A 27664-nucleotide genomic window follows, 5' to 3' on the forward strand; every position below is an offset into this window, starting at 1 on the left:
CAGGGCGGAGCAGCCGGGCCCGGGGAGCCGGGCGCGATGGCGCCGCGGCTGCAGCTGGAGAAGGCGGCGTGGCGCTGGACCGAGACGGTGCCGCCCGAGGCGGTGGCGCAGGAGCACATCGAGGCGGCCTACCGCGTCCGCCTGGAGCCCTGCCAGCGCGGCGCCTGCCGGTACCGCCCGCGCCGGAGCCACCCCCGCCGCGCCCGGCCCCGCCGCGCAGGCCGCGTGTTCCCCCCCGGCCCCGTATACCCCCTCGGGCCCCATACTCCCCCCCAGCCCCTAGGGCCCCATATTCTCCCATAGGCCCCATATCCCCCCCAGGGCCCAGGGCCATATTGCCCCCCTGCTCCAGACCCTATATAACCCCGAGGTCCCTTGTCCCCACCTTGGCTGTGGGGTGCCCTCCTGGGGCCCCTCAGGGTGTTGGGCCCCGCCTTTGTGCCCCCATTTTGGGGTCTGGGAGAGGCCTCTCCCCACACTCCTGTTCCCCAGGTCCCAGCTGCTGGGGGAGGGGGGTTACATCCTCCTCTGGGGGCCCCCAGCGTTTCTCCTGGGTGTCCCAGTGTTTTGGGACCTCCTTTATGCAGCCCCTCTATGGGGGGGTGTGTGGGGACCCCTGTCCCCCGGAGCTGTGGGGACCCCACTTCTCTCCCCATCCCTGCCAGGGTCCCTCAAGCAGTATCCTGAATGCCTTCCATTTTTTTTCACTATAGCTCCCTTTTCCTCAACCTTTCCCCATCCTTTTGGGCTTGTGGTGACCCTCCCATCCCCTACTATCCCCTTTGGGCTTGTGGAGACCCCCCCCTCCCCATTGCTCTTAGGGCCCCTTTTCTTTTACCCTCTCCCTCCCCGCACGGGACGTTGCTGCCTGCGCGGGTGCCAGTTGGGCCGGTTCCGCAGGAGGAACTGCCGGGGGAACCCCAACTGCCTGGTGGGCATCGGGGAGCACGCGTGGCTGGGCGAGATCGACGAGAACACCTTCCACAACATCGACGACCCCAACTGCGAGCGCCGCAAGAAGGTAGCGCCCCGGCCCCGCATCCCGCCGCTATCCCGGCACTTCGGGAGCTTCCCGTAGGAAGGCTGAGCCCGGCGGGAGCCCCAACCCATTCTCCTCCACCCCATGGGGTGGGAGCTGTGGATTTGGGTGCTGCTGCTTGTGTGCGGGTGGTGTCCGAGCTTTTCCCTCACAAGCAGCCTAGGAGAAAGCTTCCAGCCTCCAGTTTGTTCCCTGTCCCTTCCACAGGGAAGCGGGAGGTTTTTTCCCCAAAAGACACTCGGGTACCCGGCGATGCTGCAGTCACTGCCCGTGTCCAGAGAGCACAAACTGGGGCGAATCCCTCTAAACAGACCCCCCTCAGCATTAGCACCCCCTGGCAGCTCAGGGCCCGGTGACAGGGCAGGAGGGCCACCTGCCTGCTGGGTTCCTCTGCTGGTCGCTCCGTTACATGTGTCGCTTTCTCTCTCTTTGTGCTAGAACGCGTTCGTGGGCCTAACGAACCTCGGAGCCACGTGCTACGTGAACACTTTCTTGCAGATGTGGTTTCTTAACCTGGAGCTTCGGCAAGCCCTCTACTTGTGCCCCAGCAGCGAGGACGCGGCTGGCGGGGGCATCCCCAAAGACAGAGGTCAGTGAAGGTCACAGCAGCCACCCACGACCTTCCCGTGCGGAAACACGGGAGCCCTTTGGCTCGGTTGGACACCCCGACGGCGGGATAGTGCCCATGTGCCCTGTCTGTGGAGCGCGCCGCTCTCTCTAAGGACTTGACCTAGCTTTTTTAGGAGCAAGCCACCCCAAGCTGCTCTTTCTGCGAGTTATTTTTAAATCACAGTGAGTTGATCTGGTTGGAAACTTGGTTTAGGGCTCCCTTTCTTTGCCAGGATGCTTAATGGTAATAGTGGGCCGAGCAAGGGGGTGGTTTTTGTCACCATGGAACTGCAGCTTGTCCCATGAGAGGACAAGTATATAGGTATCTTGTGGGCACGAGACTTTAGATGCCAGCCCAGCAGACCTGGTGAGGGGCTTGGTGAGGTATTTTCTTTTTCACTGTATACTGTGTTAACCTCAAGCTAGTGCAGCTGCCTGTTTTCTTTCCGCTCCTGTTTTTACTATATTTTGTGAACAGCCGTTTGGTTTAAACGCGGAGCTGTTGCCTCGTGGCAATCAGCGCTTAAACTGTTCACTAGCAGCTCGTGCCAGGCCCTGTGGGATATTTGGCCTGAGCTGTGATCTAGCTGGCACAACCAGAACTGCTTCCTGTCTCATGGTAGTTAAAAATACCTATTTAAAAAGAGTTTCTAAACATTAAGCTTAAACGCATAAGCAAGTGAATTAACTGAATGGTTTTACCTTGAAAGGAGACCACGTAACTCCCTACTAACTTGTGCAAAACTCGTTTTGTGATAGATTATGAGCCTCAGACCATCTGTGAGCACCTCCAGTACTTGTTTGCCTTGCTGCAGAACAGCAAAAGGAGATACATCGATCCCTCTGGGTTTGTGAAAGCGCTGGGCCTGGATACGGGGCAGCAGCAGGTAGGTCGGAGCCGGCTCCGCGCGCTTCCCTCCGGATGCGCCCTCTTTTCTAGCTGCCTTTGCCTAGGAACGAGTCGTTACCTCCCTTAAAGAAGCGTGAAGCTGCTCTTTTCTCTTATTCCACCGTCTCCAAGTGACCATCTCTTGCTCAGCCTCATTTGTGGGAATACAAAGGGAGCAGGAGCCTCCAGGCCCTTCCTGTCCTGCATAAGGGCAGCTGAAAGGGGCCGGGGCGTTAGCGAGTGATTAACTTTGGCACCAAGAGCTGCCCTGGTGAAGGTGGTTCATGGGACACTGCTTGGGTCCCAGGGGGCAAGGGGAGATGATTTGTGGCTTGTAGCTGGCGGGGGCTGAGGGTGGTTTGGGGGTTTTGAGGCAAGAAGGGCAGAGATGGAACCTGCAGGGCTGCCCTGAAAGCCGAGGATGGTCTAGGTAAAAGATGGCTTTTTCTGAGATGTCACTGCTGAGTCCCTGGGAAGGAGATGGTCATTAAGGACTGGTGATGTCTAAGGAGAGGAACGCGCTGTGTGGGGTGGGAACAGCTGTGGGAAGCAGAGAGGAGACCTGCAGGCTTGGAAAGGCTGGAGTTTGGAGAGGCAGCAGGTGCCAAGGGTGGGATGAGTGGGAGAGAGTTCGTGTTAAAAGGAGAGAACCAAAGGAAAATGAGAGTGGGGAAGACGGGAAAGAAAACTGGGTGCTAGGAAGAAACAGAGGCCCCGAGACGAGTGTGGAGAAGCTCCTGAATGGTGCAGGAGCAGAAAGATGTTAAAGCTCTGGGGCAGCTTCTCAGGTTGTTTCTTTGGAGGAATCTGAGGGGGAGAGTGAACTTTGCAGCAGGGATGATGTCCGCGTTGGTGGAGCTATTGCTGGTGTGGGTTGGTGGAGCCTGGCGAGCTCGGCCCGTCTCCACTTACCTGCCGGCCCTCTGGCGTGGCTAAGACCCCATTCCCAGAGGAATAGCTTGTGTTGAGCACTGAGGCTTGGACAAATGGGGATAAAGAGGTGGGACAGACACCCTCACCCTCCTGCCAAACCCTGCTGTGGTAGGGGAGAATAAATACTCCGTGAATTATTCCTATTAAGGAATTGGGAATTATTAAATTCCATTTTAAATTCCTATTATAAATTCCTATTAATTCATATTCCTGATAAATTAAAGAGATTCTGAACTTGTTGTCCACAGCCGTAGTCAAATGAGGGTGAGAAGCTGTTGGTGCTGCTGCTCCTGGGCAGCAGAAGCAGGTGCCGATCTGCAAGGTGGAGTCACGAAGGGATTTATGTGGTTAACAAGCTGCTGGGGACTTTTGTTTTGTTTTGTTTTCCCTCCTCCTCAGGATCCTGCAAATAGCAGGGCAGAAGTCAAACCACCCTGAGCTGTTGGCCAGGAGCCAACTTAACTCACGCTGCAGTCTCACGCTGGGGGCCTCGTGCTCCTTTTAGGCAAATTCCTCTTTTCTTTAGCTCTCCCAAGGACCAGAGCAGTCTTTTTCTATTCAGCACACGCTGAAGTTTCCGTGGGGCCTGTCCATAGGACTGGGGTAATTTGCAGTAAATTAGCACCAAGGTTGTGATTGTGCCTTGCCTGCAGTGTTTTGTTAACAAACCTGCCTTTCTGTTCTAGGATGCCCAAGAGTTTTCAAAGCTGTTCATGTCCCTCCTAGAAGATACTTTATCCAAACAAAAAAATCCAGATGTTCGAAACATAGTGCAAAAGCAGTTCTGTGGAGAATATGCATATGTCACAGTGTAAGTATTTGGTCTTTGGGAAGAATCTTAGTGTAAATATTTAAACATCTGGGAAGAATTTGAGCAGAGAAGATTCCTCATAACAGCTGTAGAAGGCAGGTAAACTTCTGAAATGCTGTGTGACAAATAGGGCTTCCCAGTGTTTTGTTTTTTGCATTTGGCTTTTCCTCGAAATTCAGTCCCATGCGTATGTTGCTGCAGTTTGCCAGATGCTTTTAGTCTATGCATAAAAATTTACTAAGGAAAATCTCAGTGAGTTAATGGAATATAAAGTCCTAGACGCAGAAGTTACGGTACTTGGATGTCACAGTACCCATTTCACCCTGAGCTCAGAGCTTTGAATTTCTCCAGGAGAAGTTATAAAATGTTACATATGAGTGGTAAACAGGCATTTCTATTTATCCTGGTCAATGTTATTATCCTGTTTACACCATGCTGCAGGGTAGTTGTGGTATACAGGCATATTAGGTCTGACTTAAACAAGCCTTTTCCTCGTGGTTTTATAGCTTAGGTGTTAGTTTATTGGCAAGCGGGGAGTTAGGAAACATTAACTAGCTGAACTGATCTTGTGCATTTTTTTTTCTTTCCTTCCAGCTGCAACCAGTGTGGCAGGGAGTCCAAACTCGTGTCCAAATTTTATGAGCTGGAGTTAAATATCCAAGGACACAAGCAGCTGACAGACTGCATTACAGAGTTTCTTAAGGTACAAGTTCTTTTTTTTTTTTTTTTTAAGTCTTGCTATTCTTAATAGTGCCAGCAAGGTGCTTTCATTTCCCTTGTTTTATTAACAGCTTTGGAGGTCAATATTACAGCAAACAGGGCAGCTGAGATCACGTTTTCTTGCTGGGATGAATGCAAAAATGTTTTGCTGTGGACTCAGCAAACAGGGACTGAGTCACATACTTGCAAAGTGAACAAGCAAGGGGTGGCTCTGTGTCTGGTGTGTAATGTGTGGGCGTGTTACACCTTTTTAAAAACACTTGGGAGTCATATGTTTAATAACTGTGTTTTCCCAGCAAAGCTGGTACAATGGAAACGCGTACGGAGGCTCCCTGCGTGTTTTGTCACGGATAGCACTGGAAGAAGGGCCGTTTTCCCTGTTTTCTATATCGGTGCTCATCTACAGAGCAGCACGAGACTCTCCTTCCCTAAAACATGTTCTTAAAAGAAAACCAGCAAGATCCCAGAATGGCTTAAGGAGTAGCTCTTAAATCTTGAAAGATTGCCTCGCTCTTAAATGGCTGTCATGTAAAAAAGTTCCAGGTGTGGATTCAAATAAACGTATTTGTGGCAGAACCGACCTGCAGTGTAGCTGAAGAGCAGCCTGGCTGTTTCACAGGGTCTTTGCTGATGTGCTCAGCACACGGGGTGCTCTGCTCATAAAAGCTCTGAGAAGGAAACACGTGCACTGCAGGGCAGCCGGGCGCCAGGGCTTCTGCCCCGCTGCAGCAAACTTCAATTTGTCTGGGCTTCCTTTAAAAGCAGCAGCTGCTGAGCTTTTTTTAGGGTTGTTGGAGCTCTCCTCTTGCCTGGTTATGGTATCAGCTAAGACATAGCTTCTAATTTCCCAGTCATGTTTGCTTGACTGAGCGTAATTGTAGTTTCCAGGCTAAAATGGGGGCTTTACATTAATTTGGTCTGTGAGATCTCATTAAAGGGAGACTTTGCTATAGCCTTTGTGATTGAAACCAACTTCATGAGCTCAGCCAGGTGGAGAACAAACCTGCCAGCCCTGTAAGCTGCCTGGGCACTGGTGCTAGGACTTGCTTTGGTCTAAAAGGGTGGGGTTTTTTTCCTTAAACTGAGAGGAGCCTGCCTTATGCTGTAAAGGGTATTTATTAACTCGGAGTTGCACAGTTTTAGCTTGGAAAATATTTTGGAAAGCAGCTCAGTAGAGACTTAAATGGTTAATCAGAGCTGTTAAATCTCTACCTAGCAAATAGTTGGTAGTGGCTGACTTGGGTGGGAACTTGTTCTCAAGGCTTTTCTTTTTGCCTCCTGGTCAGGAAGAAAAATTAGAGGGGGACAACCGCTACTTCTGCGAGACGTGTCAAAGCAAGCAGAATGCCACGAGGAAGATCAGGCTGCTCAGCCTTCCGTGCACGCTCAACCTGCAGCTGATGCGCTTCGTGTTCGACAGGTGAGCCCTTCCCTGCCCGCCCGCACGTGCTGGGAAAGCAGGAGCACCTTGGATTGCTTGGGAGCTCTGTGGAAAGACCTCTGCTCTACGCTTTCCCCACTGCCTTTAGATCTTGACAATTGCAACACATTTATTTGGCTTTTCTTGCGTTGCTCGGTGGCTTTCGGGGAAGTTATTTTGAGATGTGAACCACTGTTGTTGTCCCCTGATGCCTGTAGCTTGCTGAAGTTTGGTCACTTGTTCTCACGCAGACAAACTGGCCATAAGAAGAAGCTGAACACCTACATCGGCTTCTCGGAGCTGCTCGACATGGAGCCTTTCATGGAACAAAAAAGTGAGTTGTGCACTACGTGCTTGCTCGTGGTGGCATCTTGTCTGAATCCGCTTTTTGGCTGAAAAGAATCTCAAGAGTGGTTTGAAGCTGCATTTCAAACCAAAAAATGGCAAGTGCTGCAACACTTAACGTGTTGGGAAGGGTAGGAGCTTTGAATAAAGCTGCAGCGGGTTTGGAGAGGTGAGTTCACATGCAGTCCTTGTTCACCGCCTTGCAAAAGCATCAAGCAGTAGGAAAGATGTGTCCTGCTTTGCCCAGGGGGCTGAGTAACTGCTGCTTTCCTTTCAGATGGTGTCTACGTGTATGAACTTAGTGCAGTCCTCATACACAGAGGTGTGAGCGCCTACTCCGGGCACTACATCGCGCACGTGAAGGATCCGCAGACGGGCGAGTGGTACAAGTTCAACGATGAAGACATAGAAAAGATGGAGGGGAAGAAATTGCAGTTGGGGATTGAGGAAGATCTAGGTAAAACCTTTAAGTTGTGAGTGCCCTTTTAAAATAACTCTTTTCACCAAAAAACATGGAGGCTGAGTACATGGAGGGCCGGATACACTTAAAAAACAAACTGCTCCTACGTGTGATTTCACCTCCTAAAGCAACACAAGAAACTCTGCAGTTCTGTTAATTGCAGCCAGATTTTCTTCACTGCAGCTCTTACTCGAGTGTTTGTGCACACCTCGTGATCATTTCCTCTTCTCTAGTTTTTCTCTTGCTTTGCCTCCTGGCAGATAACACGCTGATAACCCAGGCAGCAGTTGCCTATCAGAGTAATGCAGGCAAGCTGCTGCTTCCTTGGCCAGCGTGCAAAGGAGGCCTTAGGAACAGATAACGGAGTTGCTTTCAGTTTCCTTAACGTGGTATGTTTTTATTTCCACTGTAATGTCTCCCCTTACACTTTTTAGGAGGCAGTGGAAACGCCTTGATAAAAACCTCCATCAAAAGCACACATTGGAGGCCAAAATTGCCTTTTTACATTGTGTTTTTGCTTTTACTTTTCTTATCCTTCCTTTCTACTGCTGTTGGTTTGCCTTGGGCCCCATCCTGCTGCTCCAGACAGCTCTGCCTGTCTCTTACCTGGGCAGTTTGGGTCTGGGGGATTCCCTGTACTTGCTGGGGAGCTTAGGCTGAAGCAAGTGCTGGTTTCTCAGGCTGCAGTCAATATACAGGAGCTGTCTGCTTTTAAATTGACAGTTTAAATGTCTGGATTTGCAGTTTGCCTGTCGGTACAGAACGCTTCGCAGGATCAGGGAACGGGGAACCTAATGCCAGAAATCTTGCTTAAAATGCAAGTAAATCCCTTCCCAGAAACTTTACTCCACCAGGACACACACGCTTTGCTCTGTCTCCAACAACAATAGTTGGCTTTCCCAAAATGTTGACTTTCTAGCATCTGTAAGTAATGCAGCTTAGAGAAAAGGCAGATTTATCGGTTCCCTTAGTTTGTTTTGAAATCTGGCCAGCCTGAGCGCGCCCCTAAGCGAACATGGGCGCTCGCTGCCTCCCCTGCTTGCTGCCCTGCATGTATCTGCACGATGCCACTTAATTTTCAGCTATTTTCCTCATCAACTTTTGGGTTTTGTCACGACTTGCATAAACGCAGGCTCCCACCAGAGCAGCGACATTGTTCTGTTAATGCTTGACTTACTACTGACTCGCAGCTAGATTGTGAAGCTGGCCAGACATCTAGTGGTGTAAGACAGAAAAATAGCCCTGAAAGGAAATAAAGGCTTCTTAGCCTTTCTTTTCAGTTTCTGGAGTTACCCAGTGTACAAATTAAGGGGCAAGCAATCTGGTACAGGCTTGTGCTTTAGCACGAGTAAGTATTCTCGCTGAAATACAAACCTGCTTTAAGAGTGTTAAGTAAAGTGTCTGTAGGGTGCAAGCTGAAATATAGAAAGTGCTAAGCAAAATACTGGAGTTGTAAAATTATTTGCCTATTCTGAGCAAAACTGGAGTTTGAGAGAGTTTCGTTGCAAATGCAGGTAGTAAGGTGAGAAATTTGGTAGTGTAAAGCAGGGGGCTGCTGTGGGGAGAGTCCTGAAGTTTGGCTGTGCAGATAGGAACAATTTTTAAATATCTGGAGAAACTGAAAATAAAATCTGTCCAGGAAATTCCCCGGTGGGGAATGTACATGAGTGTTTCTTCCAGAATTTAAATACAGAAAAAAAAAATCTTTTTTTAATTTTTTTTCTTCCATCTCTTGTTCTGTTAAGTATTTAAGCAATAGAGGCTTGTCTCTTTTAAAAAAATAAAATAAAGGATCGTTTGGTTTTTGAAGCTGCAGCTGTAGATAAGCATTCTGGTCAGGTTTCTTTCTTTGCCTGGCAGTCTGTCTGGAAACGGCGGCCCTTTCCCACAATGTATGTATTATATGGCCACATTCTTCATCCCGGTGAAAGCCCGCATCGGGATCGGATGCTCTGGAGTGACCATTTCCATGGCTTTCAGTTCCCAGAGGTTTTATTGCCCAATAGACTGGTGCATATTTTTTACTTACCCAGTCGTGTGTAAATGTATTTTTTTCCCCCTCCTGAGGATTTGACTCTGTTCTTTAGTGTCAAGACACCAACACGAATGAGGCCAGGAGGCAGAGGGAAGAAAGGACGTCTTTGCAAAGGCTCCTTTGGGCTTGACTTGGAGTAGGAAGGCCCTCTTAGAGGGCACTTCAGAGCAGGATCCAAACTCGGTGCCTCTGAATTGCCCCAGCAACACCCGAGGGATTCGGGTCCTGCGTGGACGGCGTTTTCCAGGGATGTGGGGCTCTGCCGAGGGAGGCAGAGCGGCGCGAGGGAAGCTAGATGGCAAACTTGGCCCGTCAATGCGAGCCACTAGGGAGCCGTGTGTGTTTACTGCTCTTTGCCTTCTGTGCCGCAGCGGAGCCCTCCAAATCGCAGAGCCGCAAGCCCAAGTGCGGGAAGGGGACGCACTGCTCCCGCAACGCCTACATGCTGGTGTACAGGCTGCAGACCCGCGAGAAGGCGCCCGCGGTGCAAGTGCCAGGTAAGGAGCTTGGTGCTCCCGGCCTCTCCGTCTGGTCTTGGGGTGCTCCGGCCGGCCGGGAACCGGCTGCAAACGGCCGGAGCCCCCAAAGCGACTCGGGGTCGGACGCTGGGTCCTCTGCGCTGCAGCCCCCTGGGCTTTCCCAGCACTGGAATAACATTAACCAGGCTAATACCAGCCCTGTGCCCGCTCAGGCCTCACCATTTTACCAAAGACACGAGGTGGGAAGGGGTTAGGAGGAGGTGATCCCGCAGGGAGCAACATCTGGAGAATCTCCCGCTGCCGGCGTTGAGCGTGGCTGGAATAACAGGATTCACAGGCAGGTTCCCACTCCGGTACCTGGCAAAGGAGAAGAGCGTGGTTAAATGTCATGAGCAGCACATGTACCGTACGGTGTGTGCATAAGCTTGACAGATGTCATGTTTCTTTTGCAAGTACTTAATCTTTGCCATCCTGAGAATAAGTGGCATAGAAATAAGAGGATGCAAGTCCTTACACGAATATTGTACTTGCTCATTCGTGTCTTGCCTTCGAAAGACTGGGGGTGGCTGAAATCCCTGTAGGTTTGGCCTGTGGATTTAATGACGCTTAGCATTTGCGTGCTACATGATTAGAAACATTAATTAGGCCTTAGCTAATAGGGATGGAGGTGTGTTCCACCCTCTGACCTTCCCTCGAAAACAGGGACCACAGAGATTTTGCTTTCCCTTTTGTGGGGAGCCTTTTGTCAGCGTTGGGTTTGGGTTCTGGGGAAGAGGAGGGTGAGGGTGCTGGTAATTGCAGAGCTCTCCAAATCCCAGCGTCAAACCTTCTGCAGCCCCCCTGCCTGCCGAGCCCGCCCTGGAGCCCTGGGAACGCTGCTGATCCCGGCCTCCGGGGCCGGCGCTTTCCGTGCGCTCTCCCACCCCCGTGCCCGAAACAATACCCGGCCGGGCCGCTCCGAATTCCCGAGCAGCCCTGCCTTCCGTGGCCTTTGTTTCACATGGCCGCGGGCCAGGGCCGCGGGGCGCGCGCGGCCGCCTCCGCTCGGGAGCGGGGACAGCGGCGAGCGGAGCCCGGGGTCCCCAGCCCTTGGCATCGAACGGAGCAGGCTGATCTCTGCTTTTAATGTATTCTCCCCAGAGAGCTGCTCTGTGGTTCCTAGGAGTTAACCTTTCCAAAATACTTTAGCTCTGCAAAATAGTTTAAAGTTGCATTGGAAAAAACTCCGGATAAGCAGCGGGCTCCCCCTCCGTTACCCCATCCCTGCAAGGGAAGTGCTTTATCTATTTTTTTATTTCCGCTGCTGACAGCAAAAGCTGCTGTCCCGCTCACCTTCCCGTCGCCTCGAGGCTCTGCCCTGGCTTATCCGTGGTCTCGTGGGGACGTTTTGCCACGCGCCCTCGGGGAGGCTCCTCGTGGCCGGCGAGCGGCCGCATCCAGAGGCCGTTTCCGCCCCCGGCGCGATGGATTTTTTGGCCTCGGTGCCGAGGAGCTGCTGGCAGGAGGCAGAGAAATGGCTGGAGGGCTGAGGGGGAGGTGGCTGTGCCCGGGCTGCCAGCCCCTCCGTTGCATTTAGTCGCCCACGTTGGCATCGGCGCCACCATAAATAAGAGGGAAGCAGCATCCAGGCCACACACGACCATTAGGGTGTGGGGAAATACTTAGGCTTGCTCGTTATCCCCAGATAACTGCTCACGGGAGGGACTTTTCCTCGTGGTGACCCCTCTGCTCTTCCCTCCCCGCAGCTTTCCTGCAGGAGCTGGTCGAGCGCGACAACTGCAAGTTTGAGGAGTGGTGCAACGAGATGGCGGAGATGCGCAAGCAGAGCGTGGCCCGGGGCAAAATCAAGCACGAAGAGGTGAAGGAGCTCTACAAAAGGTTACCTGCTGAAGCTGGTCTGTAAGATATTCTGGTAGCATTTTGTAGTAGACCTTTGTTAAGCTCCGTAATGTTTTGTAACCGATCTGCAGCTTGGTTCTGTGGCCTGAACGCTTCCCTGCAGCCCTCGCCGGGAAGGGGAAGGCGCTCGCTGGCTGCTGTTGCTCTGTGTCCACGTAGAATTTGCTTTCCCTTGCTTGCTCATCTGCCTTAACCTATTTTTCTCCTTTTATGTATTTATTTTTGCCCGTTCTGATGGCCTCTGGCATCACTAATTCCCTCTTGCTCCTTCCTTGCCAGGCAGGGTCCTGTGTGCTTCCATTCCCTGCACCTGCTTTCTCCTGTGCCATGAGCAGCTCGGCCCATTACCCCTTAGTAGCATCGAGGCAGAATACCCAGGCGGTCTCAAATTGCCAAGTTTTGGTGCTTTTAAACTAATGAAACAGGAGGTACCTGGCTATGAGAACACCTGGCCTCCAGCAGAAGACTGTTTTGTCCCTACCACTGCTTCGGAGCCCCAGGTCTAAGCTTTGTGCTCCCCGTGAGCAGCAGCTTAGCGTGGTTAATCCTTCTAATTCCCTGGGTTTCATCATCTCCCTGTGTCTGAGCACCAGGGTGTTGATACCTCCCTGCCTTTCTCCCCCTGGTCTCCCTCAAAGCCCATGTGCGGGCGCTTGCTCCACCTCTCCAGGAGACTTGGGAACCAGAATTGAGGTTCGAGTAGCCAGGTAGCCCCTTGGCTTTCTGAGCTGGTTTGTGAGCGTCCCCCCGCTCAGTTAATGAAGCTGCCTTTGAGAACAGTAACGCTTAATTAACGAGTAAAGGGTGTCACAGCCGCTCTTGCGGAGTCCTGCAAGCCTGAGCGCTGTTAAAATGTCACCGTAAATCCACGACGCGGTGGAGGGTTGAATCCACCATGAGTCACCCTCAGAGAGCAGGAGCAGTAAGTGCAGCTCGTTTTCTGGGGTTTGTTTTTCCCTTACCCCAAGCAGGATAATCTTTCCCTTGGCATTTCCAACACGGTGAAGGAATGAACCTTAGCGAGGCGTGTTTTGGAGCACAGATGCAGACAGTCTCCTGCTCCTGCGCCCCGGTTTTTGGGTGCCAGCGCCCGCTCCGTGCCCCTGCTCTAGGGCTTGGCTGCTCCTTCGTGCAGCTGGGTGTCCCCCCGGGGCTGCCTCTGGGTTGCTCCCCGAGGGGCTTGGGACGGCCCGTGCAGCTGGGCCGACGTCTCCCGCGCCAGGTTTGCGCAGAGAAACCTCCCCCTGGAGCAGCAGCCCCGTCCAAAGCCGCGGTGCGTTTTGGACGGCGTTGCAGCTCCCCGGGGGTCGCGGCTGCGCGAGGCCATGCCGTTGCGCAAGCCGAAACCTCCGCGGAGGGGAGAGCACGAGCCCCGGCCTTGCAAAAACCCGGGTCACGTCGGAGGACAAACTATTCTGCTGGCGCTCCTCTGTTGCCGCTGTGCGCGAAACATTAATTTCATTTCCTTCTGATAAATGTAACTAATGGCAGATCCCTTTCCTCTCAGCAGCAAAAATGTGTTTAATTTCCTGGCCCTCCTGCTCATTTACAGCCGTCTTTTAGAAGCTGTGGTGTTTGCTAGACTTGGTGTGCTAAAAGAAAGCTACTTTGTTCTCACGCTGCTGCTGGTTCTCAGTGTGTAATTACGAGCCTATCTAGGAGCTCGGGCGATTGCCATTAATGGCAAAAGCGCTGAGATGAGCTGCTTTGCTGCAGCTCTGTTTCCATTCAGTCCCCCAGCAGCTTCAAAATGTGCAATTCTCCCTTTCTGCGCTCGTTCTTTGGGTGTAAGAATCGGCCGTGGGTCTTGGTGTCGAGGTGGGAGTTCGTGGAGGCTCCGTGCGAGGCTCCCTCGCTGCTCACACAGATGCTGACCCATTTCTGAGCTGCTCCCAAACCTTGGCCTTATGCGAGGTTTTTCTTTAATCAGCATGGGAGGCTTTACTGCCCCCTTTCAAAAAGTCCTCAAAACACTAAGAAATCCAAATGTGTTACTGTTTGCACTGTAAACTCTTAACGTGGGAGTGTCTTTCACCCAAATCTGTAAGAATAGCCCAGAAAAACACCTTAAATTTGAGTCACGAGAAGAATACTGGTCTTATAACTGTGCTGTGATTTCTTTTTTCCTTTTCCTTGTTCTCTTTTCTTTTTACATCTACCCTGAAGAGGTTGCTGGGTTTTGCAAAGAGCTTTTCACTTAATTTTGAGCGTACCTTGAATATTGCCTTGGTCACTTGACGGGCTTCTGCCCTGGCTTTCAGTAGTCCCCCCTAAGCCCCTCAAGGTTTTGCAGCCCGAAAACGTGCCCTTTTCTGCATCATTTCGTGTGAGTGGCTTGAATATTAAGTGATCGATTGCTCTAACTTCACGTAGCTTCTGTTGCAAGCGCCGCCGTGCTAGAAACCTGCCGCGCCGCGAGGACGGTTGGACGGGGAAGCCGCGTTGCATGTTTGGAAACTTGTGCTGCAGAGTTGTAATCAACACCGATAGAGCCTATTAATTCTTAAAAGTGTCGTTGAATATCAGAGTAATTACAAAATGCCATCTGCCGCGTCGCGGACTGACACACACGGGTGTGTTTCTCTCCATGTCTTTCCCTTCCAGGCTCCGCGTACGACTTCATCTCCCTCGAGTGGCTGCAGAAGTGGCTGGATGAGTCCACTCCTCCGAAACCTATAGATAACACAGCCTGCCTGTGTTCCCACGGGAAGCTCCATCCCGATAAAATATCAATTATGAAGAGGATATCGGAGTATGTGGCTGACTTCTTCTACAGGCGATACGGCGGGGGACCCCGGCTCAATGGTAAGGTCCGGCTAGCAAGATTCGCAGAAATCTGCCCTTCTGAATCATGTTTTTGTGTGCTAAACGTGTGCTACAGCCTTTTTCTAGTCCCAGCCTCTTGCAGGGCCATCCTTTATTATTTTAGTATAGCTTTAGCTCTGCATTTAACTTCTCTGCTGCCCTGGGTTAATTTTTTTTTATATTGCTCGATTGCATTAGCATCCAAACAAATAGGATTAGTCTGATTGGAAGGGCTGCTTCAGACCTGAAATCTGCTCCGTTTGGAAGCAGCTGTGCATGGAGTCACTCGTGAGAAGGGTGTTTAGGCTGAAGAAGGGCGTATCTGGAGGGGCTTAGGAAGCTCCTGCTTCCAAACAGCACAGAAACCCCCAAGGTCTCCAAAGCAAAGGGACAATTTTCCATGCCTGCAGCACCAGCAGCTCCGGTGCATTTCATGTGTGGATCCATTCTGCCTCTTGCAAACAGCGTGTGCTCTGGAACGGTGCAGGTCTGTGCTGGACAAGAAAAGCCCTCGCTGTTTTCCAACTCTAGATCGAGGCAATTTGGGCCACGCTACGGAAACGCTTACACGGTAGCACGTGCTTGTGTGCACACATCTGCCCCGCGTTTGGGTTTTGGGGTAAGCCTCTGCAGTGGCTGGGCATCCCTTAGCCAAGTCCCGGGCTTAGCTCCCTTTATAAGGGAGCTCAGTGACTCCCACGGAGCCCAAATTAGCTCAGCTCCCGCTAGGAGCTTGCAGGGAAGAAAGGCAAGTGCGGTGACGCAGGCAGCGCTTGTGGCACAGGCCAGCGTGCATTAGTCACCTGGAAGGTGGCCCGCGGGTCCCTCGGAGGGTGGCTGCGAGGGGAAGGGCTGACGCTGCCCAGCAGCTCCTGGACGTGACCCTCTGCTTCCTGTTGCTCCCTGACCAACCCCATTCCCAGCTGTCGGCCTTCCATTCCTCTGGGTCGGGGACACCTTTGGAGAATGACATTTTTCTGGGTTCAGGTGGCCAAGTGCCACTGCGGGAGCCGCTGAGCGGAGAGGATCCCCCCTCGTCTCGGCGTGCAGGAAGGCAGGAGCTTTCACCTGCCGTTTGAAGGTGGCCCTGAGCATCTTCCTGCTGCAGACACATGCCCGGGAGCAGAACGATGGCCCTTGTACGGACCCAAATCCTCCTGCCTTTGGCACCGTGCATGCCGGTCCGACCTCACAGCTATCATTGGGAAGTGTCAGGATGAGCGGAGCTAGCGAAACAGATCACCCCTCAGCTGAGACATTTCACAGCTATTAAGCTTTAAACGTGGCCCGATCCAGCAGGAAAACAGGCAGCTTTCCTACATGTGCAGCCTCTCCTCCTGGGGTGGGATAGCTGGTACTTCCATCGCGTTCGTCTGACAAACTAAGGGGTTTCAAACTCAGGGAAAGCTCAGCCACGTGCACCGTAGTAATAGTGTTGTTTTTCCCCTTCTCTTTTCCTCTGCACCCCAGTTAAAGCACTTTGCAAGGACTGCGTGGTAGAAAGATGTCGAATACTGCGGCTGAAAAACCAGTTAAACGAAGACTACAAAACTGTTACAAACTTGCTGAAAATAACCGTAAAGGGGTACGTAAGCACCGACGCTTTCAAATGTTGTCAGAGCAGCGCCAACGATGCTTAAATAGCTTTCTTTGAAAGACCAGTCAGGCTCAGAGGGAGAGCAGACTGATTCGTGGTGCCAACACTGTTCTTTGCACGCAGGAATGACGGGTTTTGGGTCGGAAAAGCGTCCCTGCGGAGCTGGCGTCAGCTGGCCCTGGAGCAGTTGAACGAGCAAGACGAGGATGCGGAGCCCAGCAACGGGAAAGTGAACGGGAATGCACAAAACAAAGGTAGCTGTTTTGCTGTAGGGATCCACCAGCCTGAGGCCGATGCTGCCTGACGAAAAGACACATCAGGTGTTCTTGCGTGTGCTGTTTTGCTCCCGCTGCATGAACAGGGAGGGAGCACAGCCTTCATTTGGGGAGCTTTTCCTCTGATAAGCTTCAAAACTGCTGGATGGCCTCAGCATCCAGAGAATAAGATGAGGAAATAAGCAGGCTTGCAGAGCTGTGCCAAATAACCGCCCAGCCACGTGCTGCTTGCATCCTAATTCCACCTGAATGGGAGAGCGCAGGGGAGGAAGAAACAGCAAAATTACCCTGGGCAAAGGAATGAAGATGTTTTTTTGCAAAGGCTTAGTGGTGAGAGCGAGCACAGCTGGCAAGGCAGCACTGGCAAAACACAGTTTCAAAAAAAAAAATCATGACTTGGATTCTCTTCCCTGCTTGTATCATGGGTTTGAGAATCTGTGGTTTCTTTTATTTGCCTGCCTCTTTTTAAACCTTTGAAAATTGGGGGTTTCTTCAAGCTCTTTGTTGCAGAACTGAGGGCAAGAAGCTGGTTTGAGTGAAAGGGGAGCTGATCAGCTGATTGCCTTGATCTCGGGTTTGATGTCTCCAAGAGCAACACCGCACACCGCAGATTGCATGAAAATATCTCAGCGCTGGCACTGCTCATGCAGCCTGGTCGCTCTGTTGTGGCTTTCCTTGGGAAAAGGGCACTTTTCTGCATCAGTAGCTCAGTTTCTGTCCCACGGATGATTCCTCCGTGGTGGCCCAGGCCTCAGAAGCGGTCGCAGCTCCCGGGATTGCGGCGCGGGGTTTGGAAGGGGCCGGTTTACGGCGCTCCAGTGGAACGGCCGGCGCTTCTGCCCCTGGAGCTGAGGTTTTCTAACCATTATTTACAAGTGAATGCGAGGCCTGCGAGAGCCCTGGCAGGATCCCCGGCACAGTGACTCAGTCCGTGTGGGCTCGTGGTGGTGAAACATGGGGAAGAGCCGCTGCGACCGGGCAGAGGGGACCGAGCTCTGCTCCTTTACCCTCCCATATGAGTCCCTGCTGCCCCCTTGAGCAGCTCTGCAGCTGCACTGCTGTTAATTATTGCTAACGATGTGCAGCTCGTCCAGTTCTCTGCTGTAAACCCGTAGGGAGGGCGCAGAGCCCGCGCTCCCTTCTCTCATTAAGCGACTTGTGCTGCTTGCCGGGGCCGCTCGGTCCGAGCCGCTTTGCAGCGAGGGAAGCCCGGGCTCGTTCCCGGGTTTTCCCAACAGCTCTTCCCAGCAGCCTGGTAGGTCTTGGCTTGTGCACGTGATCCCTTCCTGAAACTACAAAGGGAGCATCTGTTTTAGATTAGTACCCTCAAGCCAAAGAGCCGACTAATATTTTGCCAGCGAGGTTTCTGCTCCCTCCGCTCGTACCTAGAGTTATGTTTCAACCAACTCCGATCCAGAAATCTTTGGGAGCAGCAGCCCCCCGTGGTGTTTGAGCCGGAACAAATGCATCCTTTGTAACTGCACAAAGCTTGGCCTCACGCTCCACATGCTTCAAAGGGCTCCTGCGTGGCCCACGGTCCCGCGCCGGCCTCGGGCAAATGCATTCAAGAACACTCTGCTTCCGAAGCCTCCCTTGGGTTGAGAGCGTTTGCAGCAATTTGAGGGGAAATGATGGGTTTCTTCCCTCCAAAGATGTTAAAATTTCCTTGAGAGAGGAGTGTCGTGCTATGCTCTTATTCTTTTTTTTTTTTCCTTTTAATTAGACGAATCAAACGAAGAGAAAAGAGAAGAGGAAGAGGAGTTAAATTTTAATGAAGACATTGTTTGCCCACATGGTAAGTCTCCGGGGGCTGGAACTGAACGTGTGCGGTGTTGCCTGCTGCTCAAGGCGCTGAGCTGCTGCCTTCCTTCTGCTCAACTTGAGCAGCAGCTTAAGCGGCCGCTGAACTTCAGACCAACATAAATATGTGCACATGGAGTGTGCTTGTCTCATTTGCACCTCAAAACGTTCACCTTGAGCTTTTATTGGTACACGTGCTGCAAGCCAAATCCCCCGAGGTAGCGAGAAGGGCGTTGAGTGTAGACAGGGACCAGGGCAGGCAGGAGCAGGGCTGCGTCTCGTCCTCCAGCAAAGAGCCACGATGGAGCGAGGGGAGCGCAGGTTTACAGCCCCTTGAAAACTCTGGAATGGTCAGGATAGTCTGGAAAAGCAAGAAGGAAAAAGAAGCACCTGCCTGACAACTGCAGCAGCGCCGACTTCACTGGGAGCAGCCAGTTCTCCCGGGATATCGGTTTCCTGAGCCGGTGTCTGTTTCCGTAAGGTGCTGACCTGCTGTTAATGGTTCTGTTAATTGGCTCTTTGCTGGCCCTGTCCGTTCCGGGGCCTCCGTCTCCGTGGGCGGCTCTGCCGGGACGCTGCAGCGCCGTCCCGGTTCCTAGTAAGGAAGAACCACGGGGTAGTTTGGCACCCGCTGCCTGTCCTTGAAGATAGTGAAGGCCGTAACAGGGTGCTGATAAAGCCCCAGTGGAAAAGGGAGCGCGCGGTTGTGACGCCGGCTGCTTTTCATGCTGTACCTCCCAGTGCCACAAAGCTGCTGCTCAGTAAAACCACAGGGACAGCGGTGAAACACCCAACGCAGCCAGGCAAAAGCGGCGTAGAAGGAGGCCAAAGGGCCCCTGGACATGTTAAACTGGTAAATTGCTAGTTGATCTGTTACTTCGGCTCCCATCGGAATAAATTATACTAAATAAAGAGGCCACTGGGAGGTCAGACTTTGCCATCCTCCACCAGCCTCCAGCTGCTCGTGCAAAACAACATTTTAAACACACAAAAGGTGCAAGATTTTTCCCATGGTGGGTATTGGCAAATCCAGAGTTTCTGTAATACTGCCTGAATGTTGCTGTGGAGGAAGTTACAGCCTTAATGGTATTTTCTGGAAAACGCAGCGCTTTATCGCTGAGGTCTGGCTCGCATCCAGGAACACCATCCGGGCGTTCCCTTACCAAGTCCTCTTGCATCTTTTGCTGGGATTCTATTTTACTATTCTGCTCTCCAATAGCTGCCCGACCTCGCCAAGCACATATATATTTTTTTCCTCCCAAGTGCCAAGTTAAAGCGTCTTTGATGTCCGTGCCCAGAGAGCGAAGGCGGGAGGAGACAACGGTCACCTCCTTCCAGATGGCAACGCGCTGGTTCCCCGCGCGTTCCTGCTCCGGTTTTCCCACCTCTTCCACTCGGCAGCGTATTAGCCCGCTCGCGTTAATCACGCGGTGCCGAGGCGCTCGCTCCAGCGGGCTCGTTTTCCTCCTTGCCTCTGGAAAGCCGCCTGCTCCTGCCTCCTCGGATGGCAAAGCCGGGGCCGCGCGGGCACGGATGATGGAGAGCGCGCGGCTCAGCGCCGCTTCCGAGCGGTCCGGCCCGACCTTTGCCGGGTGGAATAAAAGCAGCAGGGGAGCGTTGCTATTTTTTCGCTCGGGGCTTGGCAGGAATCCAGCCGTGGCTGGAAGGAGCCGAGCGGCCGGGGCCGCGGGGCTCAGGAGATGCTGGAGCATCAAAGAGCTGCCACAGGATGGGGAGAAAAGGCTCCTTCCAGCAACGTCTTCTGCCTCCCACCTCCCCGAGCAACTTGGGCTATAAAAACCCATGCCCCTGTCGTAGCCTCCCCTTGGTTTGTGTTTGGATCCGCCACTCAGGTTCCTGGGCTTCTAAATTTAAAGGGTGTTTGCAGCAAATCAAAGTCATGTTTTTTCCTATCTAAACAAGGAAGTGATAAATAAGTCGAAGGTGACTTTCTGTATTAGTTGTGCTCTTTTTGCTGACACAGTCCTGGCTGCTAAGTGCGTGACTATCTTCCCCCACGTTTATTCCCTGTAATCTCTTAAATCTAGTTAGTGCTGCAAAACGCTGCTGAGCGTGGCAGGAGCCAAGCTCTTCTCCCGGCTCTCTCCGTGCAGGTGACCTGTGCATATCGGAAAACGAAAGGAGGGTGGTTTCGAAAGAAGCCTGGAGGAAACTCAAGCAATATTTTCCAAAGGCCCCCGAATTCCCGAGTAACAAAGAGTGCTGTTCCCAGTGCAAGGTATCGAAGTGCCAAATAATGTTACCCTTTTGTTGAGCGTGAATACGTGGTCGTATTTCTGGGTATTTGGTCGTATTTTCTAATGCAAAAAGTGGAAAAGTGGCAATGTGACCTGTGAATGCCAGCTGTGAACTGCAGCAGGACCCTCTATGCTAACTGTTTTGTGCAGATTTTGGAGCGAGAAGGAGAGGAGAATGAAGCTCTGCATAAGATGATGGCTACTGAGCAGAAGACGTCGCTCCAGAACCTGTTCCATGATAAATGCAGGCCTTGCCTTGGCAGCTGGCCTCAGGTATGGGGATGGGGAAGACGAGGGGAATGACACGGGGTTTGGGGACAGTTTTTTGTGCTCTCAGAACCAGCAGTTTGTCGTGTCAGCACTAGATGCAGTAGCTGTGCAGACAAAGGTACTATAAACCTTAACAGACCCTTCCTTGGGCGGTTCAATAAGTGACTTTAGTTCTGCAGATGAAGGATAAGCACTAAGTTCCTGCATATCTTAGCTGGAGAAAGAACTTTATCTCCTGTACTGGTGGCCCTCCGGGCCGTATATTGCCCCACGCCGTGGGCTTGCTCAGGTAGGAGCCGCCGCGCTCCGTGGCCGCTCCGGCGCTTGGTCACGTCTGTGCCGCGTTGCTGGTTCCCCCATGAGCTTAAGGCCCTCTCGAAGATACCCGAGAACCACTCGTGTGCCAACGTTGCCGTTGCTGGACCAGAAGTGAGGTAAACAGAGACATTATTTGTACTCTGCTCGTATGCACCCCTGGAAGTGCTCCTCTGGTGGAGAGGGCTTTCCACCGCGGCGGCTGGCCACGTAGGACATAATCCATGTAAGTCCCGGCCTCTCTAGTGTCCTCCTCAGCTCCCAGCAGAGCAAAGAGCTCGGGGGCTGCTGCCTTTTGCACCTGCAAGTGGGTTTTGAGCCTCACTTCTATAGCTGCAGGTCAGGCTTCGCTTGCCAAGAGAGTTATCCCTTTCCCCTGGCCCCAAGCCTGCTGGCAGGTCCTTCACAGATCTTGGCCACCAGCCCAGCTTGTATCTCCGTGACCTGAGCTCGGGGCTCTGGCACCGAATGAGGAGGACGGGCGTGTGAGCGGTGACCGTGCAGCGCGGGTCTGTCCCCACCGCGCGCGGCCCTGCGGGACGAGCGGCGCGAGCTGCTGCCCGGCTCCTTCGTGATGGACTCCGAGATGGTGCTGAGCGTCTCCCGCACCCACGAGCTGCCTGGTGCGATAGGAGCCTGCACGGGGCCACAAGCAGCTCCGATGGGAATAAATCCTAAGGGTGATGCCGGTCTGCGCCCTGCGAAGGACCGGAGGGAAAATGCCCCGTGATTGGCTTCCAAAGGAGAGCTGGGAAGTCCTACCTAGGACTTTTGGGTCAAAATCCACGTGTTTGCGGTTGAAGTGAGTGAAGAAAAGCTGAAGCCCATCACCGTGGGTCAGCTCGAAGCACAAGGGCTTCTCCAAAAGCCAAGGGTTTCCCTCCAAAAGCCAAGGGTCTCCCTGCCAGGCTTTGGGCCTCTTGCTGGTCCCTAGCAGAGGGTGCCCGTCCCTGGGTTTGAATCCAGTGCCATCGGGATTCTGAGGGCAGGTAGGACGGTCCCACACCCCGTGCAAAACCGCGTCCCCTTGTCCCCGAGCGCCCCGGGGAGCAGCCCAGGGGCAGGAGCGCAGGCGGTAGCTGCTGTCGGGGGAGACGCCGCTTCCTGCTGCCAACGGAGGGTAATTGGATCCAGGGCTAAATTAACTTTGCAATAAACATGAGATTAGTAAGTGCTTGGTGCTTGATCTCAAATTATTTTGCTTGGCTTTTACAGTGCGCTCGCATGGAGTTGTCATGGCAAAAACGGTGCCATCTCCAAGCAGAGGAGCACCACAGAAGAAGCCACCGCTTCCCTATGGTTGGGTTAATTAAAATAAGCTTTTTATTATTTCTCTTCTGCAGGAGACAGACGAGCTGTATATCGTATCGCAGTTTTTTGTGGAAGAATGGAGGAAATTTGTCAGGTATGTGGCTTGAGAGAATTTCAGTGCTCTTTATTCCTCCGGGCGGCTGCACGTGGGGATTTTGGGTTTGGATCTCGACGTTTGCGTGGTGCCGCGCGTAGCTGTGCCAAAATAGCTGGGATTTGCCGTTGCGGAAACGAGGAAGCTTGTTTTGGAGCATTGCACCCCGAGCCTCTCTCAGTTGTAATACATCGTAAGAAACCGAATTTCCTTGTTTACTCTGCCTTAACCAGATGGTTGGATTAGATAGTAACCTGCTTAGATTTTTCATCTGTCTGAGCAATGTTCTGAGCAAAGGGCAGCGCTCCGTCCCGGTTCCGCCGGCAGCCGCTGCTGCGCGGTGGGAATCTCCTCCGGAGGGGAGAGCGATTTTGTCACGTGCAGGAACGCGGAGCCGACTTCCTCATCTGCAGCGCTCTAATATTCCCCTTTTGAAATGCTTCCCGTTAATACTCCCACACGGTCCCTTCTTGGCTCCCTGCAAATTAGTGATTTTTTTATTTTAATCTGTGCAAAAGCCCCTGGCCAACGTCACAGAGCAGCTCACGGTTCCTTCCCCTTGTCCGCAGGAGGCCGACGCGCTGCAGCCCCGTGTCCTCGGTGGGAAACAGCGCCCTGCTCTGCCCCCACGGGGGCCTGATGTTCACCTACGCTTCCATGACCAAAGAAGACTCCAAACTGTGAGTTCCTTCTTGTCGAAGGACCCTGGAGCTCGCTTCAGCTTGGCTGCTTCCTGACCATAAATGATCCAGCCTCTGCAGAAACGCTCCTTGGGGCTTGTTCTCTGGGAGAGTTACCCTGCAAGTGGCACTGGGCTGCGGTTCACGCTCCGCAGCATCGCTCCCGCAGCGAGGCAGAAGGAGAAGCAGCAGATCTTCCACGCGTGCCCTCCTCCTTCCTCCATCCGTCCCTTCGGGGCCTCGCTGCGTGCGCCGGGCACGACCGGAGCGTAGCGGGGCCCTGACGGCAGCGCTACAGTTTCCTCCTTGTGTTGGGTGCCCGGGTTCTCTCGTACGTGGGTTATGGGTCGTTTTTTGCTGCTCTTCTTTCATAGCAACCTCAGGAGAAAACAGGGGAGCCGTTGAGCCACTCGGCGCCGTTTGCACGGCGTTTCAATGGCATAAAGCGCGTTCTTGTTTCTTTGCACAGTATAGCTCTAATATGGCCCAGCGAGTGGGAGCGGATTCAAAAACTGTTTGTGGTGGATCACGTCATCAAGATCACCAGGACGCACGGCGCCGACGCCGAGAGCGCGCTCTACGCCTCGGAGCCCGGTGAGTGCATCCCGCTGCTCCCCCAATCCGCGCCGACTCCCGGGGAAATGCCCCTTTCCGGATAAAGGCCGGGCTCTGAGGGCAGCCGTGGGTAAACGCCGGCTTTGGCAGGTGCCCCTTGTGCCTCGAGCGGCTCCGGGCTGGAGCGGGAGGCGCCGGGCACGGCCGGGTATTGAGCGTCTCCGAGGAGCAATTAGAGTTATTTTCCCTTGTGCCTCCCCAGAACTCTGTCCAGAATGCAGAGAAGGGCTCTTATGCCAGCAGCAGCGGGACTTGCGTGAGTACACCCAAGCAACCATCTACATCCATAAAGTGGTGGATAATAAAAAGGTACGGAGCTCTCCCGCGGCCCTCGCCGGTCTTGGCTCCGTTTCGTGCAAGGGAAACGGTGCCCATCGGTTAAGGAGCCAAACGGCAAAAATAGCAAATCTTAAAACTCGGGCTGTATCTGCTCTGGAAAGTCTGCTCTTCTCCAGGCTTCCTTTTGCCACGGCGAATGCTTTGGTGGTCTCTGCATAATCAGTCATCAGCACAAGGAGGATGTTTCCTCCTTGGAGCATTTTAGGCAATGTGGTAGCAGTTTCAGTCTTCATCATTTTATTACCAGGCTCTACCTCCAATATTTGTCATTTCCTTTCTCAGCTGCTAACATCAACTTTGCTCTTAGGCAGAAATAAACTCTCCAGCCTCCATGCTGACAAATAGCACTAACATAGTGACAGTGACAGCTCGTGGCACTGATTTTTGAAGGACAGGGATCCCCTGCCAGGCTCCAGGATGGGCCAAAGCACAACCCTGCGGCGTGGCAGGTAGTTCCAGTCTGCGCTGGTGGCCGGAGGGTTTCAGGGCAGCGAGTTGCCAGCGGGTCTCCGCAGCTTCCCATCTTCAAATGCCGGGAAGAGGAGCTGGGTGCCGGGTGGGAGCGCGCTGGTACGTGGGGCTGGCAAAAAAACAGAGCTGCATTCACGGCCGAGCCCTGCGAGAGCAGCAGCAGGAGGGAGTCACCAAGAGCCTGTGTGAACGTCCCGCGGTGGCAGCGCAGCCTCCGCAGAGATGCGGAGAGCTCAGAGTGTCCCTGGCAGCGCCCGGCCCGGGGACCCCGAGCGCCCGAGCCCGGGGCATCACTCAGAAAGATGAGGATTTTTGGGCCCGTGTGCTCTTTCTGTAAATTATTTAGGCTTCATTTACTTACTGATGAACTTCAGACCCATCAATAACCACGGGGAGGGCGTCTGCCCGCCCGCTGCGAGAGGGGCTACGTGGATAAATCACAGCTCGTACTCCTCGCTCGATGCTCTGCCTCTTGCAGCACACTTAGTTGAGGAGAGAAGCAGCCAGCTAATGGGGAAGAAATCAGTCCAGGCCCCGGGGGGCTTTTCCCTGTGCCTGCAGAGCCTCCCGAGCGGCCGGTCCCGCGCCGCGGGCAGCAGGATGTCCCCGTGGCCGGCGTGGGATGCGCAGCCAGCGCCCGGGATGCGGCGGGAAGCAGGGCAAGCTGCACGTGTTCCCCGTAGCCCGCGCGCTCTGCGCCGAGCAGAGCGTGCCCAGGAGATCCCCGTGGTGTTTTTTCTGCCTTGTCTCTGTTCATTTGATCAAGGTGGCATCCCGGAAGCCTCTGAAAGCTGTTTGCCATGATGTGACAGTCTGCGTTTCTGCTGTCGGGTTAGTTACGGAGAATGATTTTTATAACTCCAGGTAATGAAGGACGCTGCTCCAGAGCTGAACGTGAGCAGCTCAGAAGCTGAAGAGGAAAGGGAGGAAAACAAACCAGAGGGGGAGCAAGACCCAGATTTTAACCAGGTAGAGATCAAAAATACTGCAAGGTTCCTTGTTTTTGCACAGTCCTCTGAGGTGCTGCAAGCCCCAGCTCCGAATGTCCAGGGATTGGCATGACGGGATAGTTTCTGCTCTTCTATTTATTACCAGCAGGCAAAAGAGGAAACCGCAGGGTCTTAATTTAAGCGTGTTCATTGTAACAGTCCTATTGCACGCGTTGGTTTTCCCTTTCCCAGGCTCATTGTGTTCCTGGGTGTGTTTCCAATCGGCGCTTCCCAAGCTAGAGAAACTCGGAGCCTCGATGCGCGTTTCCTGCTCATCCTCCTCCTCCCAAACGGCAGCTGCATGTTCGGAAAGGCGCTCGGGCTGCCTTCACCATTGCTAGGAAACGGCTTCTTGCAAGGGGGAGGTTGTTTGCAGTAAACCCCAGCGTCACACTCGTGTTTTTGGTTTTCCCTAGGCCAACGGCGGCGCGAAGCGCCAGAAGACCTCGCACCAGAGCTACGTCGTGTACCAAAAACAGGGCATCCGGCGGAGCACGCGGCACCGCAAGGTCCGGGGGGAGAAGGCGCTGCTCGTTTCTGCCAACCAGACGTTGAAGGAGCTGAAAATCCAGGTGAGGCTCCTCTGCTCCCAGCGCCTCTGCCGGTACCGTCTCTTTTGCGGGAGGGCGAAGGAGCAGAGTGGCTCGAGGAAGAAAATACCAACTTAATAGCAAGCAGAAAGGGAAAGCAGGAGGGATAGAGTGTAAAATCTCAGGTGGTAACAAAAGGTACGCGTTGCTCTTCTAAACACGTGGGGTTTTTGTGTGGTTGGCGGCGTCTTTCCCTCTGCACAAAATCAGCGTGTCTCATTCGTTGTGTTGGCACAGATCATGCATGCATTTTCAGTTGCCCCCTTCGACCAGAACCTGTCGATCGACGGGAAGATCCTGAGCGATGACACGGCCACGCTCGGCAGCCTGGGAGTCATCCCCGAATCCGTCATTTTATTAAAGGTAACGTGGGAGCGAGGTGGCCGTGGCCGCCCGCTGCTCTTGCTGCTTGTCCTTCACGCTTGGGAGCAATAAGCTGAGAGCTGATTACCCTCCTTGACCGCTTCCTCCTCCTCGAGCTCCTGCCCTGCCAGGGGCAGGGAGCGGCTGCTTCGTTAAGGAGCGTTCGTTAGCTGCCCTCGGCTGCTAATTGTGTCCTTAGTGCCCTAAACCGGGGTGCTCCCTCCCAGCGTGTCTGAGTGCCCTCACGAGTGCTCACAGTAGGAGTTTTTAAGGAGTTTTTAGGCTAGGAAGTGTTGCTGGTGTCAGGAAACAGCAGCCACCCTCTCCGTGCTCCTATTTGGAGCGGGACTTGCTCCGGAGACGGGATCCCGGCAGCACCTGCTCCTCCCTCGTTGCTCCCGGAGCCGTTTGGGCCAGGGCCCCGTTCCCAGCTCCTCTCCCGCCGCGTCCCGGCAGCCCCGTGACCCCCGGCCCGCTCTGTTTTCCAGGCTGACGAACCCATCGCGGATTACGCGGCGATGGACGACGTGATGCAAGGTGAGGGGGTCGCGCGGGGCCGGGGCGCTCGCGGGCCTGGGGAGCGAGGGAACGGAGACGGCGGCGCTCCCGCGCGCTCCCGGAAAAGGGGCTTTTTGGGAATGACTGTCAGGAGACTTCTAACGTGATGCCTCTTCCCCCTGCTCCCGGCTGCAGTGTGTATGCCCGAAGAAGGATTTAAAGGTGAGAGTTCCTGTTTTCCTCCCCATTATTCAAACACACGTTGCCTTTGGTTCCGTCCCGCGCGTAATCCCTCGGTGCTCTCTTCTCATCCCCTTAGGGACTGGTTTACTCGGACACTGATGGTTTTTCTACGTGCTGGCGGCAGAGGAGCGACCAGAAGGGAAGAGGTTTGACATGGTAGGGCATTAAAAGACAAAGGTGGCTACAGGACCCAACAGTTGCTTGACTCTTCCAGAAGGCAGAAACCCATTCTGAAATGACTGCCCCCCAAAATGCCTTATGTCAAAGCAGATTGCACTGAAGGACACCCTGACTTCGAGAGAACGTTTCGAGTTTTATATTTAATAAAGCAAAAGTAAGGTTGGAAAAAAGTTTTAGTAGCAGTAAAGATGCATCATGGTTGCAGGCAGGCGTTTCGAGCGTGTTTCCTGACTCAGATTTCGTACCACGCTCGTCTGTCCAAAAAGGAATTGTAATGCAGTAGATCAAAAACATCTTGATCTGTTCTCCAGTAACTCTTTAGGCATAACCTG

The 27664-nt window shown here is 53.3% G+C and overlaps 1 protein-coding gene across 4 annotated transcripts; it reads left to right on the top strand.

The window, feature by feature from the left end:
- On the top strand, nucleotides 1–27502 carry USP48 (ubiquitin specific peptidase 48). Of its 4 annotated transcripts, none has more exons than XM_088529545.1 (27): nucleotides 1–170; nucleotides 901–1021; nucleotides 1478–1628; nucleotides 2408–2535; nucleotides 4157–4281; nucleotides 4876–4984; nucleotides 6288–6421; nucleotides 6673–6755; nucleotides 7044–7223; nucleotides 9633–9758; nucleotides 11486–11635; nucleotides 14244–14444; nucleotides 15915–16029; nucleotides 16165–16295; nucleotides 18040–18111; nucleotides 20231–20355; nucleotides 20525–20647; nucleotides 22303–22364; nucleotides 22934–23044; nucleotides 23514–23638; nucleotides 23862–23968; nucleotides 25334–25438; nucleotides 25875–26030; nucleotides 26286–26411; nucleotides 26900–26948; nucleotides 27105–27131; nucleotides 27229–27502. In XM_088529545.1, exons 1-27 carry the CDS (start codon nucleotides 37–39, stop codon nucleotides 27249–27251), a joined length of 3099 nt encoding a protein of 1032 aa, XP_088385671.1. In that variant the 5' UTR covers nucleotides 1–36; the 3' UTR covers nucleotides 27252–27502. The 4 variants fall into 4 exon arrangements, 3 of the variants coding, with proteins under 3 accessions (XP_088385671.1, XP_088385672.1, XP_088385673.1); XM_088529546.1 differs by having other exon boundaries at nucleotides 1538–1628; XR_015913642.1 differs by lacking the exon at nucleotides 27229–27502 and having other exon boundaries at nucleotides 26305–26411; nucleotides 27105–27134.
- Nucleotides 27503–27664: the final 162 nt, after the last annotated feature.

Source organism: Tinamus guttatus, unplaced genomic scaffold, assembly GCF_059628265.1.
Source record: "Tinamus guttatus ecotype Peru unplaced genomic scaffold, ASM5962826v1 Tinamus_guttatus_pri_ptg000332l, whole genome shotgun sequence".
NCBI lineage: Eukaryota > Metazoa > Chordata > Aves > Tinamiformes > Tinamidae > Tinamus > Tinamus guttatus.

Coding starts and splice junctions, on each gene's coding strand:
- USP48 (XM_088529545.1), top strand. CDS start 37: ATGGCGCCGCGGCTGCAGCTGGAGAAGGCGGCGTGGCGCTGGACCGAG. Junction 6,756..7,043: donor GCCTTTCATGGAACAAAAAA/GTGAGTTGTGCA, acceptor CTTTCCTTTCAG/ATGGTGTCTACGTGTATGAA. Junction 25,439..25,874: donor AAGACCCAGATTTTAACCAG/GTAGAGATCAAA, acceptor GGTTTTCCCTAG/GCCAACGGCGGCGCGAAGCG.